The sequence below is a fragment of the Hypanus sabinus genome, chromosome 4, assembly GCF_030144855.1.
Source record: "Hypanus sabinus isolate sHypSab1 chromosome 4, sHypSab1.hap1, whole genome shotgun sequence".
Taxonomy (NCBI): domain Eukaryota; kingdom Metazoa; phylum Chordata; class Chondrichthyes; order Myliobatiformes; family Dasyatidae; genus Hypanus; species Hypanus sabinus.
The window spans coordinates 17357628-17374390 of record NC_082709.1 but is presented as its reverse complement, the minus strand read 5'-3'; the positions used below and the strand labels follow the sequence as shown (position 1 = coordinate 17374390).

The following is a 16763-nucleotide window of genomic DNA, read 5'->3' as shown; positions in this document are numbered from 1 at the left end:
ATGTATATGTGGTAGTGGTGGTGGTGGTGATGGCAACCATGGCTGCATTTCTCCTGGCTCTCTTCTGCTGCCTTCTGGTTGTTCTTTCCATTTCCAGAATACGAACCCTGTCCCTACACAGCTGTCACCAAGTGTTACGGTCAGCAGCAACATCCTCCAGGTCCTCAGATCTGATCTGGCACTTCCTTAAAGAATTCTTCATCTGATCCTTACAGCGCTTCTTATACATAACCACGATACAATGTTTTGTTCCTGTAGCAAGCAAATTTTGTACATTTAAGTGCTCTAGAAAACAAACAAATAAATAAATAAATAATCTATCAGTCTGGGGGAGTCAACAAACTAGACCTCAAAGGATACAGATTCAGATTTATTTACCATATACACTATACATAGAAACATGCAGTGAAATATGTCATTTGCGTTAACAACAATCACACCCAAGGATGTGCTGGGGCAGCCTGTAAGTATCACTTCACTTTCTGGCACCCACATAGCATGCCCACAATGCTCAGAAAAACAATGCAGAGCCCAAGGGACAAAGCAGCAACAGCAAACCAAGCCTTTTTCCACACTACAGATTAACAGTCCCCTAAACCCAGGACAGTCTGTCTTCAGCCTCCAACCTCCAGTAGAATTGTGGATTTGCAGATGTCTGGGGCTCAACTTCCCCAACAGGCATGCAGTAAGTCAATTCCAGCAAGTAGTCTTACTTTTGTTGGAGGTCATTTTGCCAATCGTGTTTATTTTAAGTTCTCCAGTTTGTTTCACTCCCTTCTCACCCCTCCACCACTTTAAAATTCCTTCCGTTTATTTATGTAATAAATTCCCTTTTGAAAGCTAGAATCGAATAAGTTTTCAGCACCCTTTTAATTTAAACAGTTCATTCTAAATCATGCCATAACAACAATACACACAATATACTGTAAATGTCCTCATGAAGAGCCTTGGCCTGAAACATCGACTATTTATTCCCACTTATAGATGCTACCTGGCCTGCTGAGCCCCTTCAACACATTGTGTGTACTGCTCTAAATTTCCAGTCATCTGCATACCTCTTGTGTCGTGTCGTTTCTAAATATAATGACGTGAAACAGTTGAGTTACATTAATTTTTAAACATTAAAATTAATTAGAACATTAAAGTGACAAATTTATTCAAAACTGCATTCATTTTTATGAAACTCCTTGAAACATGAGTTAAATAAAATAGAAAAATGAACGAGACGAATGTGATCAAGCTATTTTTGAAAAAGCTGAGGGTCAAATATAATTTGCTCAGGCCGACAGTTTTGTGCTCTAGATTAGCCATGAGATGTCAATGTGTCCACTTGTGACCTCCAGATACATGAGCTACTTTGATATGGCTGGTCAAATTAAGAAAGTGAATTCTAAAGCTTACAGCCAAAGCCACTGAAGTCCTGGCAACTGAGAGTGGAAGAGAAAAAAATGGAATACATAGATATCTAGAAGAGTGCGAAGGTTGTAAGATAATGAGGATCTAGAGGATGTTATAATACGTGAAGCACCAGGAGAGACTTTTAAAATGAACACAAAGAAGTAATTATCAGTGAGTGAGCACAGGAATTATGGGTGAACTGGACGCTGCAGAGTGTTGGATGAACAAGTTTTCAGGCAAAATTCTGTCATTCTGCCCAAGAAAATAGTTATGATGACCCAAGTGACCTTGTTTATTTGTATTACAGGTAGTCCCCGAGTTACGAACATCCTATTTACGGACAACTTGTACTTACGAACTGAGGAAGGAGAACGCCATCCGACATTTTAAGTCGGATCGTGACGCCGTCCACCATTTTAAGTCGTTGCCGTTGACACTGTGTTGAGTGTTTAACTTTGTATTTGGCTTAAATTTTTCTTAGTAAGATTCACCCTGACCCCACCCCCATTCCGAGTCGGTTGGTGGCACATTGAGATAAGCGCTGAGCTCGAGAACAGAGTTCGATCCAGTGACAGACAGCTCCCATGCTGGGTTGATGTCGATCCAGTGACTCCCGTACCATTCGTGCCCGGTTGATGTCGAGTTCGCAACTCAACCTTGTAAAAAAAAACCTGTCACCTCCAGTTTAAATTCCCATGCGGAATATTGTGGAGGATCGAATACCCAAACCCAGCACAGCACCAACTTGTCCCATTTAGCCTGTCTCAGTGCGGTGGTCCTTAGGACCTAGCGGACCTTGGGACACGCTGCCCACAGTGTTGCTGTTCCATTGACGGGAAGCGATCGCAATTGAAAATAAGGTGGAAATAATAAAGCATTTGGAAAGAGGTGAAACGCCATCAGTCATTGGAAAAGCATTAGGCTACAGTCGGTCAATGATTGAAACAATTTTGAAGGATAAAGTGAAAACAATGGAGCATGTGAAAGGCCCTGCCCTGATGAAAGCTGCAATTATTACTAAGCAACGCAGTGGTTTAATTATTGGAATACATACGTTTCTTAAGTGTTTTATATGCATAGAAAGGTAAAATATATACTATATACTGAGAGAAACATTTGACTAACTGACGCTAAATAATACCGGACGTACTTGTTCCGACTTGCGTACAAATCTGACTTAAAGACGGACTCAGGAACGGAACTTGTATGTAACCCAGGGACTGCCTGTAATGTTAGATTTGGTAGATTAAGAGGGATTATCCCAGTTCTGGATTGGGAACAAGATACTAGTGGATAACAAATCATTCAAATGGTTCCATTTTAAATCAGAGAATGTATACAGTATACAACCTGAAATTCTTACTCTTCGCAGACATCCATGAATAACAAAAAAATTAGAAACCCAAAGCCCCCTCTCCCCCTCCCCATACAAGCAGCAGCAAAACATCAAGCTCACCCCACCCATTTCAACAGAAAGCATCACCACCAACAACCAAGCAAAGCAAAGCCCCAAAGAGAGGCCATGATCTGCAGTCAACAAAAATTATTGTTTACCCGACAGTTCAACATGCCACAGCTCTCTCTCTCTCACTAACAAGGGACAGAGCGATGTTACTTACTTCGTAGCAAAATGGGAGACTAACTAACAGTTGCTGTTATGATGTAACAAACTGCTGTGTCATTTTTTTATTCTGAGATTCCCCGATTCATGAATTGGCAGCAAATTCTCCCCACCATCAAGAGAAAGAGAGAGAGAGAGAGAAAGAGAGCAATTGGTCAGCTACAGAGACCTCCACCACAACATCTGCCACCACAAAATCCTGATTTTCCTTCTCCTGCAGGCAGCACTGGCCTCCCAGCATCCCAGAAGTGCAGGTCTTCCAGGCTGCTCCTGGAGAATGTCGGAAAATGAACAATTGGTGAATTCCAGGAGCGGGAGCTCATTCACCATAAAAAAAAATGCAGTTTGAGTGCTGTTGCAGATCATGAACTTCGACAGAACCCCATCCATCTTGAAAAGGAAAGAGACATTAAAAAGAGGAATTCAAGCCGTTTCCGCAGTTGAACTTGAAGAAGCAGCCATTTGCTGCCATCTTAACTCTGCCCACACCCAATTAAATTTAATATGAATTATATTGCATTAGTTAAATCATTGACGCAGTAATTCCTATCTGTACAGATGATATAAACATGTGAGTTTGTAATTCCACAATGTTAGATGTGATTTTCAGACCTAATAATCAGACACATCTCACAAATAAATGGTGTCAGTAATGATGATTGTGGAACTGATAATCATTTATAAAGGTCCTAGGAATTCTCAATGATGACCCCAATCTTCATAAGGTCTCAAATGGAGACGATGAAACACTTGCCAATGATCACCTACTGCCCTTCGTCAGCTGAACAAACCAGTCCCTCCTCAGGCTGAACAATACTCAGAAAAAGGACTGAAAGAAACAAAGACACAAATTGTAGTTAGGAGTCTGTCACTGAGAATGGGTGGGGAATGTCGCCATCCTGCAAAAGCTTGAATGATGTAGCTGCAGAATTAGGTCTGTGTCTAATATTGAGAGACTAACATGAGAGACACAGCTACCTGATGTCATCAAGCAGCCAAAGTCCACCTATCGTCAGAACAAGAACGTTCCCTTTCAGTCATACGTAAAGCAATAAAGTGCAGAAATGGGCCCTTTGACCCACCAAGTTCATGCTGACTATCAAACAGCTATTTGTTACATCGGTCCATGGCCTCCTCTTGTACCATGATGAGGCCATCCTCAAAGAGGAGCAAGATCTTATATTCTGTCTGGGTAGCCTACAAACTGATGGCATGAATATCGATTTCTCCTCCCAGTAAAAATACTTCCCTCCTTTCTTCCTCTATTCCCCATTCTGATCTTTTACCTCTCCATTCCTGCCTTTCACTTACCCTGGTCCCCTCCTTTCCCATCCAACTGGTTTCATGTATCACCTTCCAGCTAGCCTCTTTCCGGTTCTCTGCCTTTTTATTCTGGCATCTTCTCCATTCTTTTTCAGTCCTGAAGAAGGGTCTCAGCCCAAAACATTGACTGTTCATTCATTTCCATAGTTGCTAAATGACCTGCTGAGTTCCGCCAGCATTTTATGTGTGTTGCTCTGGATTTCCAGCATCTGCAGTGTCTCTTGTGTTTATGTTACACTGTTCTATGTTCCATAGCTGCCATGAGCAATGTTCTTAAAAGGTCTGAGGCCCTTCCAATGATCAGTGTAGCAGTTAGTCAAGGCTTTGCATGCAGCTCCCCTTTGGAGCTCCACATATCTTTCTTCGATGCATAATTCCGCATCAAATGCAGTATAAAAAGTGGGTCCTTGTGGGTTTAGCTTCAGATGCAGCTTATTTAGAGCTCCAGAAAAAGATGAAATCTAATTTTTAGACAATCTTTAACTGGAGCATTGTCAAGTTCTGGCGCAGGCAAACACAAAGCAGACACAAGAATTTTTTAGAAGCGTGGTTCTCTTCTGATAGATAGATAGGCATCCGTTAGTCTCGTAAGACCATGGATTTGTGCCTTGGAAGGTTTCCAGGGCGCAGGCCTGGGCAGGGTTATATGGGAGACCAGCAGTTGCCCATGCTGCAAGTCTCCCCTCTCCACGCCACCGATGTTGTCCAAGGGAAGGGCACTAGGGTCCATACTTGGCACTGGTGTCATCACAGAGCAATGTGTTGTTAAGTGCCATGCTCTAGGACACCATACGCTGCCTCAGCTGAGGCTTGAACTAGTGACCTTCACATCACTAGACCGATGCCTTATCTAAGCCACGCGCCAACATTCTGATAACACCGTAAAGAAACATATTGAAATAGATGTTATCTATGAACCCTTAACAGCCAAAGAAATATGAGCCAATAGAATTCAAAAGTCAACTGTGGCCAATCAAGACCAAGGCAAGCAAACAGGTGGCTATATAAACGCAAATACTCCCAAACAAAAAAAACAACAATTACACACTGAGAATGTCACCCTGACTGGTGATGAAACGCCTGCAAGCTAATTGCCGAGTTTGGCAAACACCGCAACATCAGATCTTCTCTGCACGTCACAGACAGCTTGTCCATCAGCTGACAGCTCACTTCAGTGCAGAAAAATATCCTTTCAGCCACTGTGGAATTTATTACTGGATGTATCATTAGCTAAAGGAGTACCATTAATGAGCCGGATCATATTCAGCTCAGGTCATGCATGCCTCACATTCAGCTCCCACAAGATACCCGGAGAGATGCTTTTCCACAGCAGTATCGCATTCCTGGTTGCACTTCCAGTCGGTGACATGGAGCAGTTCACAAGTGGCCATGAAACTTCAGGTAGCGCAAACAGTCAATACTATCAGAGGGCTTTTCTAGTGTCGCTAAGTGTCTCTGACGACCAGAAATTTACATAAACAATTGAGATTCATTTAAACAATTTTAAAAAGTTAAAGTTATTTTAAAGGTTCAAAGGTTCATTTTATTGTCAAAATATGGATGTACAATATAACTCTGATAATTGTCTTCTCCAGAGAGCCATGAAATACAGAAAGACCATGGAGCTGATGAAAGAAAAGACATCAACTACCTCCCCCACCCCCACCGGCACAATAAAGAAAAGATCAGAACTCACAGACCCAAAATCCACCCCCACTGAAAAGGCAACAACAATAACCCAAATAAAATGACAGTAACTATCTCCAATCCTCTCACCCACAGAAAAAAATGTGACAATAACAAAAACATGGAAATTGGGTAAATTAATTTCAAAATCATTAAATAAATGAAAAATATCAAGTTGCTTGGCTTCACACGTTTTTCTAATGAAAGTCAGCAATCGCATTCATATTATCCAGGATCATTGCTTGAACACCAGCTATGGTTGGAGTAAGGCTGTTAGGAGAATTACAAAGTTCAATAGTACAGTGGGAGCTCAGATGGATCAGTATTTCAATTCCAGTGAGTTCGGAGTTTCGGTGTTACAGTGTGCATGCACAAAGGTCCAGAACGTGCTGACATACCCATTGCAACTAGCTACCTTGAGCACTGCCAAGGGTGGGTAGCATGATCCATTCTATGCCACCAACATCAACGGATTAGGGATAGAAGGTGCTGAGTCTAGGAACAAACAACTAACAGTGCTTCCATTTCAACTGCTTGTTAGCGGGGGTGGCACAGTAGAGTAGTGGTTAACCGGTGACCTGAGTTCAATTCCTACCACTGTCTGTAAGGCATTTGTACATTCTCACTGTGACCACATGGGTTTCCTCCAGGTTCTCCAGATTGCTCCCATGATAGAGTGGCGTACAGTTGTAAGCTAATTGTTCATTGTAAATTGTCCCATGATTAGGCTCCGGTTAAATTGGGGGTTGCTGAGCGGAGCAGCTCAAAGGGCCTATTCCACATTATATCTCAATAAATAATAAATAAGTAAATAAATAAGGTTCTGTATCACTTCTATATTATTACTTTGGTGCTATACAAAATGCAGATATACAGTACTTTAGTTAGATTGTAGATAAGTCCCCTGAAGCCTGTGATCTACAGCAAATTGGAACAAGGACAATATTTCCAGGCGTAGAGTGGAGGCACTCAGTTTATTATTCTGGCTGCAGACCTTTGACTTACTTAACAAAATGTCATTTCTTTTCCCTTTGGTGCAATATTTTTTGCCTATGTCTTTTCAGAAAAAGAAGTTCATTCCTTCCTAATTTGACAACAATGTTACGCAAAAATTAACTTCACATCAATAATTGCAGACTGATATACTGTATTACTTTATTATTTTAAGTTAGTTTCCATGTCATTCTACAATTACTTCCAGTGCTGCTTCCACTGTTGTTAAATAATATTTCAAATGTAAATTAATTTTCACCACTAATATGCACAGGCTCCTCAACTTTCCAAGTTACACAAGATTGTACATAAACAAAAAAAGAACTCAAAGATCATGTTAATTGATATGATTCTTTTTAATTAGAATTATAATCATGTTATCTTCAAAGAAAAATATGCTTTTCTAACATACAGTATATCGTTTATTGAGAATAATAAGTTCCTCAGATCTTTTTTTACCTTCCAACCATTTAGTGAAAGGTTAATGGTAATCATAAGATGATAATTACCACTCAGCAATCCCCTTGCTGAGCTTACTGAATTATTCAGCTTTTTGATGACAACTCCAAATTCAAGTTGCGGTGAACATTGGTCTGGAACACTTAAATATTCAGAAACTACAGTAGGACTCCAATTAATAGGATCAAACCAGTAAAATGATGACCTATTTTTTTCTTTCAATTCCTGATAAAAGCAACTTGTTCAAACATAGGCTGCTTCCCATCCCTTTTCTCATATTAGTCGTGCACTGCATTTTTATATATTTTTGTCTCCTACAAATCTGAACTGTACACTAGCTTCAATTTATATGGTACTGTATCTTTAATATTTCATGACACAAGTACAAATTAAATGAAAATTTGGCATCAAGCCCTATAAAGCTTTATAGATAAAATATGCTGCATGTAAGCAGGAAAGAATGTTGCAAGTGCAACAATTACCCTTTTACTAAGATGCTTCACACCAGGGATCATACTGCATATTCAGAGATTTTATTTTATGAGTGGTCAGCACTACCATCTCTGTTAGAAGAAAGTGTGATCAATTTTCATTTGTCACATGGCAGGTAACTTCCATAAACTGTCTGATTTACTTTTCAGTTGAGGCCAAGTGAATTCAAGACTAAAACAGTATTTTATATATATTATCCATGCTGGCTTTTCAAGTTTGAGGAATGGTTAACACTGGAACTATCAAGGTTAAATTGGACAACCTTTGAAATTACCTATGGGTATCATGATATATGATTATGTACACAGTTTTACTTCTGTTACAAGCTACAGCCTGCTCATTTACATGATTGTCACATTTAGCTAGCACCAGCTGTGCCATTTATTAACTGAATGTAGCAGCATGGAGGTTAAATTCAAGCATGAGTGTGGCACTTGCAATAGGTCTGGTTTTTAACTCTGAACACTTCAGCAGCATTGCTTAACCTCGTTCTTAACCTGGTAAACAGTCAAGAATGGCACAAGAGAGCTGACATTGCACTTTTCAATCACAGTAATGGAGGTCTTGGTGCAGGGCAAGGAAAGGATGAAAGATGCCGAGTCCATCCAAAACAAGGAGGCTCTACAGACACAAGTACAAAATTGATGGGAGGAGATGGCTTTAATGATCAATGTCTAGGTGACTGCCAAAGGCCTGAATGTGAGCATTCACCCACCAATAATCTCTATTAACCAAGACATACATATCACATGCTCCACTGCACCCTTAAACACTTAGCATTGCTGAGAGCCCATATATCATAGCTGATGACCTTGTCCAGAAATCAGCCAACCATGTGCAATATGCATTAACACACTTCACTCTCAATCAGGAGACACTAACTGACAGGGCACGGATGCTGCTGCCAAGCCACCGTGAAGAATGGTGCTCACCATCATTGCAACAGCTAATGCTGACCCATAGTGGCTAACGGAAGGCCTAAAAACATCCACAACGGCAAATTCTTCACGGTTAACCCTTTTTCATTCCATAATCTCATCTAATTTAAAATGTGGAGTTGTTGAAAACACATCTGTAACTTTACTGAGACAGAAGAACTTACACTGTGAAATAAAGAAATGGCTGAAATGCTAAACAAATATTTTGCAGTCTTCGTGGAAGGAATCACAGCAAATCGCTTGGAAATAGAGGAGGCTGACGGTCTTAATGTAACTCAAAGATATTAACAGTTACTTGAAGAAATTAATGAGACTAAAGGGCAATAAATCCCCAGAACATAATGAACATGATAAATCATCTAAAATATGATCATCTGCCTCCAAGGTTTTGGATGTAGATGACAATGGAGACAGTGGATCTACTGACTGTCATTTTCCATGTTCTATAGATTCTGGAGTAACAAATGTAACTGCACAGGGAAAATATCTATAAATTAGCCTGTCATCTATAGTGGGGGAATATGCTGAAATCTATTATTTAAGTGGAACAGGATTTTTGAATATTATAATAATAGGCATGAATGGGATGAATTTGGATTCATGAAAGGGAAATCATTATTTTTTGAGGTTGTAATGAGCAGAAGAGATAAGAACCATCCAGTAGTTGTGCTTTACCTGGATCTTCCTGTGACAATGTGCCACATTAAAAGATGTTAAAAACAAAATTAGAACCCATGTAATTTAGTAGTATATTGTGGAAACAAAATCAGAGTAGGGCTAATAATGGGTGATTTTTGGCTTGAGAGAGTATATACATTAGTGAAGCTGTTCATGAACAATGCTAAGGAATTAGATAAACAGATTGAAATGTATGGATCTATCTCTTTTAGGGAATGATACCCCCTGCCCTTATTGATCTCTTGTTTGCGCATGCACTGTTGTCTACATATGCAAATTGTTCTCTCTCTCGCTGCAATGTGAATACACTAGTTAAAGCCATCTCCCACGTGCAAACTTTTATTTAATTGATATGTAGTTGTGTACAGATACAACAAATTGGCAACGAGTACGAACCGGAATGTCGGAGAGCATCACCAACTGCACCGATAGTTCCGAGATGAAACAACAAGAGTTAAACAGCACAAAAAGGCTGTCACAGGTGCAAACAAAGGACCACATAAGTAACAGTGAAACCCATGCTGAATTTAAAGTGGCGATGGATTCAGTCAGGAAAGTCGACGAATTTGATAGCACTAATGAAGACCGGGACATATATCGAGGGTTGAACTGTATTGTAGTGTGAACAACATGGAGGAGCAAAAGAAAGCCCCTGCATTTCTTAATTTAATGGGCCCAAGAACATACTGTCTCTTACACAATCTAGTAACCCCTGCAAGCAAGATGTTTGACAAATTTGTTACAATTTTACAAAATTACTTGAGCCCTAATCTACTGGTATTAGCTGAGAGATTTAGATATTACAAAGGAACCAGTCAAAAGATGAAAGTGTTTCTGAATACATTGCAGAACTGTGCAAACTTTCCCAGTACTGTGACCTTAGAGATGGACTTTCTGATGCATTATAGGACAGGCTCGTATGTGGCATGCATATTCAAAACATTCAAATGAGGCTACTGGCAGAAAGAGACCTAACCTTTGAATGGGCATTGACCATTGCAATATCGTTAGAGACAGTAAAGAATGCAGCAGAGCTGCAGAGCTACAGAAAAGCAGGTTAGAATGTGAAATGTACAAAATGTCTCTGAATGATGTAAAAAGCCAAAGATGTTATAGATGTAGCAGATCCTCCCATGGATGCAAATGAAAAGGAAAAAAATGCAGAAAGTGTTGCAGACAAGGTCTCATAGACTTAGTGTACAAGGCAACAAAGAGCACAACTAAATGAAAAGTCTCAAACACAAAACTAAGCAAATTCATAAAGTGACTGAATGTAAAGCAGAATCAGACACAGATTACAAAATAATTGGGACCACAATAGATGTGTCCAGTGTAAATGGAACTGGATATGTAATTCCAGAGGCTGACTACAACAGTCTGTTTTCTAAGCCACCATTAGAGAAGACCACAATATGCTAAAGACCCACACAAGTGAAAAAGTGTCTCCCACAGGCAAGCTGAAAGTAAATGTGACACATGGAAGCCAAACACAACAGTTAGAGCTTTATGTAGTGAAATGTGGAGAGCAGCACTTTTTGGATGTGAATAGTGAGAAAAATCCAACTAGACCGGCACTCAATCAAAGCTCTCAGTGTAACATCAACAGACAAAGGCAGCCTAATGGTAGCTCTAACTAGAGATTGTTTAATGGAAATGGGAAGGTAATTGAGAAGGGAAAAGATAAACAGATTGAAAACTTGGGCACAAAGTTCAAAATGCACCTCTACAGGCATTGTTACACCTGTGGGAGTGGCTGTCGTCACTATGGCAAAGAGTACATTTTGACTTTGCTGGGCCATTCATGGACACCATGTTTCTGATTGCTGTGGATGCTCTTTCGAAGTGGCTGATGGTTACACCAATGAAGTCAACCACCTCAGCAAAGTCTATCTCTGCTCTGAGGACAATCTTTGCCAGGAACAACTTACCAGAACAAATTGTGAGTGACAATGGACCACAATGCATGTCAGAAGAATTCCAACTGTTCATGAAGAAAAATGGCAACAAACATTTCAAGACAGCTTATCGTGAATGGGATAGCTGAAAGGCTTATCCAAACCTTCAAGAGGTCCATTAAAGTGATGGACATGGAGGTCATTTCTCTACAACACAAGGTGAACAACTTCCTTTTTGTGTATCAGAACTTTGCTCATGTGATGACAAATCAAACAGCCGCAATGCTGTTTGTGAACAGGCCTACAGAGGGAAGTGCAGAATAAACAGTTCAGCAAGTGCCAAGTGAAGCAGCAAGGAGCCTCGAGGTTGGACAGGAAGTCCTAGCCTGTGATTACTGAGAAGACAAGTGGATTCCCAGTAGGATAGCTACAGGAACTAGAACTCTGATATACACAGTGGATGTTGAGATCAGACATGGAGATGTCATGTGGACCAAATACTGGATGCTCAGCCGAAGAATACACCTGAGTCAACTGCATCCAACAAAATGGACACATTACAGTCAGCAGACCTACAGTGGTGCTAGAAAGTTTGTGAATCCTGTAGAATTTTCTCTGTTTCTGCATAAATATGACCTAAAATGTGATCAGATTTTCACATGTCCTAAAACTAGATAAAGCAAACCCAATTAAATAAATAACACATAACATTATACTTGTTCATTTATTCATTGAGAAAAATTATCCAAAATTATATGTACTTGTTGGTAAAAGTATGTGAACCTCTCAGGTAATGCCTTCTACGAAAGGTATTTGGAGTCAGGTGTTCTAATCAATGAGATGAGATTGGATGTGTGGGTTGCAGAGGTGCCCTGCCTTAGAAAAAAGACACACATATTAAGATTACTGATAGAGCCTGCTCTTCTCAAAAAAGATCTGTTTATGTGCACCATGCCTCGATCAAAACAGCTTTCAGAGGACCTTGGAAGAATTGCAGAGGAGCATGAAGCAGGAAAAGGCTACAAAAGCATTTCTAAAGGTTTGAGTGTTCATTGGTCCACAGCAAGAGAAATTATCTACAAATGGAAGAAACTCAGTCCTGTTGCTACTCTCCCTAGGAGTTATTTAATTGGGTTGTCTTTATTTAGTTTTAGGACGCAGGAAGGTCTGATCACATTTCGGTCATATTTTTACAGAAATAAAGAAAATTCTACAGTGCTCACAAACTCTCTAGCACCGCTGTACCTCTCAGAGATGATGTCACTGACAGCAACGTGACACCAGAAACTGAGAATGTTGTCTTAAATAAGACACCTGCAAACCCACTGCTACTCCACAGGTCCAGAGGTGCGATGAGAACGTTATTGTTGACAAGACAGCCACCATACCTGATTCCACTCCGTAGGTCCAGAGAGGTCCAGGTCTTGAAAGAAACAGAGCACCTTTAGACTGAAAGACTGAACCTTTAGAAATGTGAAGTTGGTTAAGGACTGTTATTGTGAAAGTATGTTCATTGGGAATATGGGTTCATGAAAGGGAAATTGAATGAATTGAATGTTTTGTACATATACAATTTTATGTTGCATTAATCTAAAGGGGGAGGAACTGTAATGTATAGATCTATTTCTTTTAGAGCAATGCACCCCCCCCCCGCAGAATGTATTGTCTGCACATGCGCATTATTTTCTCTCTCTCTCTCTCTCTCGCTCTCATTAGAATGACAGATCAAATTAACTTCTTGGAGGAAGAAATTTTTATGATGGGAGTGAAGTTTTTGTTCTAACAGTCCTATAGCATTTTCCAAAAGGCAGTTTGCAGGGTAGATAGACCCTGCAATGACTTTTTCCTGCATGCTTCCTTATCCTGGACACATGCATGTCCTGTGGTGATGGTAGACTGAAACCTATGACCTTTTCAGCAGACCTGACAATTCATTTGTAGTTTGACATGTTCCGAGAGGATGTAACACCAAACCAGACAGTAATGGCTGATGTGAAGTTGCCTTCTCAGATGGCAGTGTAGAATTCCTTCAGTATGTTCTCAGGAAGATGGAATGTTACCAGCTGCCACAAGAAGTACATCCTCTGCCAACCCTTTTTGTTAATGAAGGAGACAGTCCTCCCACATGAGGTCCTGCAAAATAATGATGCACAGGGACCTAAATGTTGGAAAGGTGCCAATTGTAGAATTGTCAATTATAAGCAGATGGAGAATAGATACATTTTTCCTGAAGTCGATATGCATCTCCACTTCTCCAAGTTGTTATGATTACACCAGGACACAAGCTTGCTTACTTCCTCTGGTGATTGATTATCCAATGATAGTGGTGTCATCTGCAAACTTTATCAGATCACTGGAGATGCAATCATTGGTGTATGGAGAGAATAGGAGAGGGGATAGAACACATCCCTGTGGCACAACAGTGTGGAGATGCGCTTGCCTAGTGTCACATACTGCTTTCTGTTGGAGAGTTTCTCTTGCAGAAGTTCAGGGCAGATTTCTCTTGAAATCATCAAAGAGAATCCTGCCACATGTACCAGGGGAATCAAGCTACTGCAGTATGAAGTCAACACCAGTGTTAACTGCATCATCTAAGGATCAGTTGGCTCTGTAAGCGAACTGCAGGGAATCTAGAAAATCTTGAGTTATGGATCTGAGAAATGACAAGGACAGCCTTTCAAAAGTCTTCATTATGACTGAGGTGAGTGCAACTGGCCTGTAATGAAGTCCAATGATCTTTGATTTATGTTGGAGACTGGAATAATAGCAGATTTTTAGAAACATGCTGGAACAGTACAAGAGATTGTTTGAAAATGTTTGTGCAGACTGTAGACAGCTGGCTAGTGTAGTGTTTAAGGATGGCGGGGAGATAGAGTCAGGGGCAGCAGCCTTCTTGATATTTTGCTTCCTGAACACTTTTCTCACCTTCTCTTCCTTGAAAACAAATGGTGTGAGGCACTGCTGATAGTCTGACTGAACGGGCTCTAGTGTGATCTGCAAGTCAAATCTGCAGAGGAACTCGTGAACTGTTCTGGGAGGAGGGGGTCTCTGGGGCAGGGTGGAAGGGGGTGCCTTCTTTTTGTGGATGGTAATGGACTGAAGGTCTTTCCATACTAGAACAATCATTTGTTGACAAATGGTTTTCTAGTTTGACTGAATGTTAGCATTTGGTTGTTCTGCTTGCCTCCTACTGCTCCTGCAACCCCCACCATTCACCAGTGCTGGTGCTAAAAGCAAAGTTAATTTTACTGCAGACCAGCAAGTAATTGCATCCAGTAATTGTCCCAACAAATAAGATGTGAGAGAAGAAGGTGGAGGTAACATATACACTCCCTTTCCATCAGGATCAACCATCAATCTCCTGAACCAAAGGGGATAACTTCACTCAACTTCACCTGCCCCATCATTGAAAAGTTCCCACATCTTATGGATTCACTTTCAAGGATTCTTTATCTCATGTTCTTGGGATTTATTGATTATTATTATTATTATTATTATTATTATTATTATTATTATTATTATTATTATTATTATTATTATTATTATTATTATTATTATTATTATTATTATTATTATTATTATTATTAATAATAATAATAATTTATTTTTTTGTATGAAACCCCTTTATACTGGGCATCTCTAGAAACATTACTCGTTAGCCCCTCGCTTGGAGCTGCTGGACTCAGCAGTGAGAAAACCACCATTCTCAAACTCCATACATCTAGGGTCAATATGACTTGCGTCCCACCAAAACTGGGAAATTGGGATGTCTCGACCATCCGAAACCCAAGCTGTGCAAATCCTGTGTAAATACAGCCCCTGTGCAACTACCCGCTAGCAAGAAGTAACAGATTGTACATTGCATACAATTATGAAGGAAGTGCAGCTTTACCAAACAGTTAGTAGGAAAAAGAAAAGAAAAATAAATAAATAAAAGGGTCCATTACAGTTAACCCAGTCCAAACGTATACATAAGTTGGAGCTCGTGTTGAATTTGACTTTAACTCACAAGTTGGACCCACTGTCTTCATGAAAGCACTCACCATCTTCCAAACGTCATTCGAAATCCATCTTGAACAAACGGGCTCCCCCACGGGAGTATTGGCCCTCTTTCTTGAAGCCATTCATCAGCACAAAGCACCTTGCGCAACAGGGACTGTATCCTCAGTCATTTTCCCTCCTGTCTTCTCCCAGCTCCTGCCAAAAAGACCTCGACCCATATCAGTGTACGTCACCAAAAACCCTTCTGCCCAGCTTTCTTTAGAACCTCCCAATTCCACCATCCTGATTGGCTGACACTATATTCCTAAGTTGAACAGCATAGCCCATTAACTTTAGCTCAAACCCAAACATGCCAAACGCGGGACAGACTGCTCTATAGAGCTGCTGAAATGAAATACCTACTTCATAGCAGTAAAAATCTTAACCAGGGCATTATCTGTACATATATTTACACAGTTTGTTGTCTTTTGCACACTGTCTAAGTTCATGTTGTCTTTCATTGATTCTATTGTGGATTTATAGAGTATGCACACAAGAAAATGAATCTCATGGTTGGATACGGTGACAGATATGTACCTTAATAATACATTTACTTTGAACTTTGATTCTTGAATAACCTCCACCTGTGCCAGTAAAATTACAGAACTGTAGTAAAACCCATGTAATTAACTAATATTATTTAAATAATTTTGCATCCCTACCAGTCTCTTCATGGCAGTAAATGCTCTCTCAAACCAATCAATTCAAGAGATTGGCACTGCTAAGCTTGTGCAGGAGTTCACAGACTACAGCACAAAAACATACTGAATATCAGCAAGAACAGACTGTCCAGTACACCGAACATCAGGTCACAGTGTAGTAATTATGAATCCCATTTATTTGTAACAATCTGTCCAACTTCTTCTTGATATCAACTAAGGTTTCTTTTACTAAAACTCGAACCAGCATTTCAATCTATAAACCTACCTCAGAGTAGATTTTCTCCTTCACTTCCTTCTTCCAAATTTCTTCCTAATTTTTAAAGATGACTCTTGTATTTAAATTCTGCAAATGATATAAAAATTACTCAGATCTAACTTGTCTAAATTGTTTCTAATCTTAATTATATTTACTGAGGCTCTATTTGTATCTCTCAATTTCAAGAAGAAAGGAAACCAGAAAAATGATTTAAAATTCTGATATTTACTCTAAAATCCTTCGTGGGAGTATATATAGTATTTCCTTTGAGGTGTCTCTAGTGCCAAATATAGATTTAATGTAATCTCTATAGTTTTTAGT

At 39.9% G+C, this 16763-nt stretch overlaps 1 protein-coding gene and 1 long non-coding RNA gene across 6 annotated transcripts in view; one reads left to right on the top strand and one right to left on the bottom strand.

The window, feature by feature from the left end:
* c4h7orf57 (chromosome 4 C7orf57 homolog) overlaps nt 1-4231 on the top strand; it is an 82727-nt gene extending 78496 nt beyond the window's left edge. Inside the window, exon 11 of one of the 5 annotated variants that reach the window (XM_059966509.1) lies at nt 1706-4231. In XM_059966509.1, coding sequence (XP_059822492.1) covers nt 1706-1709 — 4 coding nt within the window. In that variant the 3' untranslated portion in view covers nt 1710-4231. The remainder of the gene's footprint in view (nt 1-1705) is intronic. The other 4 variants (XM_059966508.1, XM_059966507.1, XM_059966510.1 and 1 more) reach the window with 4 other exon arrangements.
* Nucleotides 5-16522, bottom strand: LOC132392530 (uncharacterized). The gene is made up of 3 exons (XR_009511573.1): nt 16452-16522; nt 15527-15693; nt 5-252 (listed from the first exon to the last, which is right to left on the bottom strand). It is a non-coding gene; the product is annotated as an uncharacterized LOC132392530 (long non-coding RNA).
* Between the last annotated feature and the right edge of the window lie 241 nt (nt 16523-16763).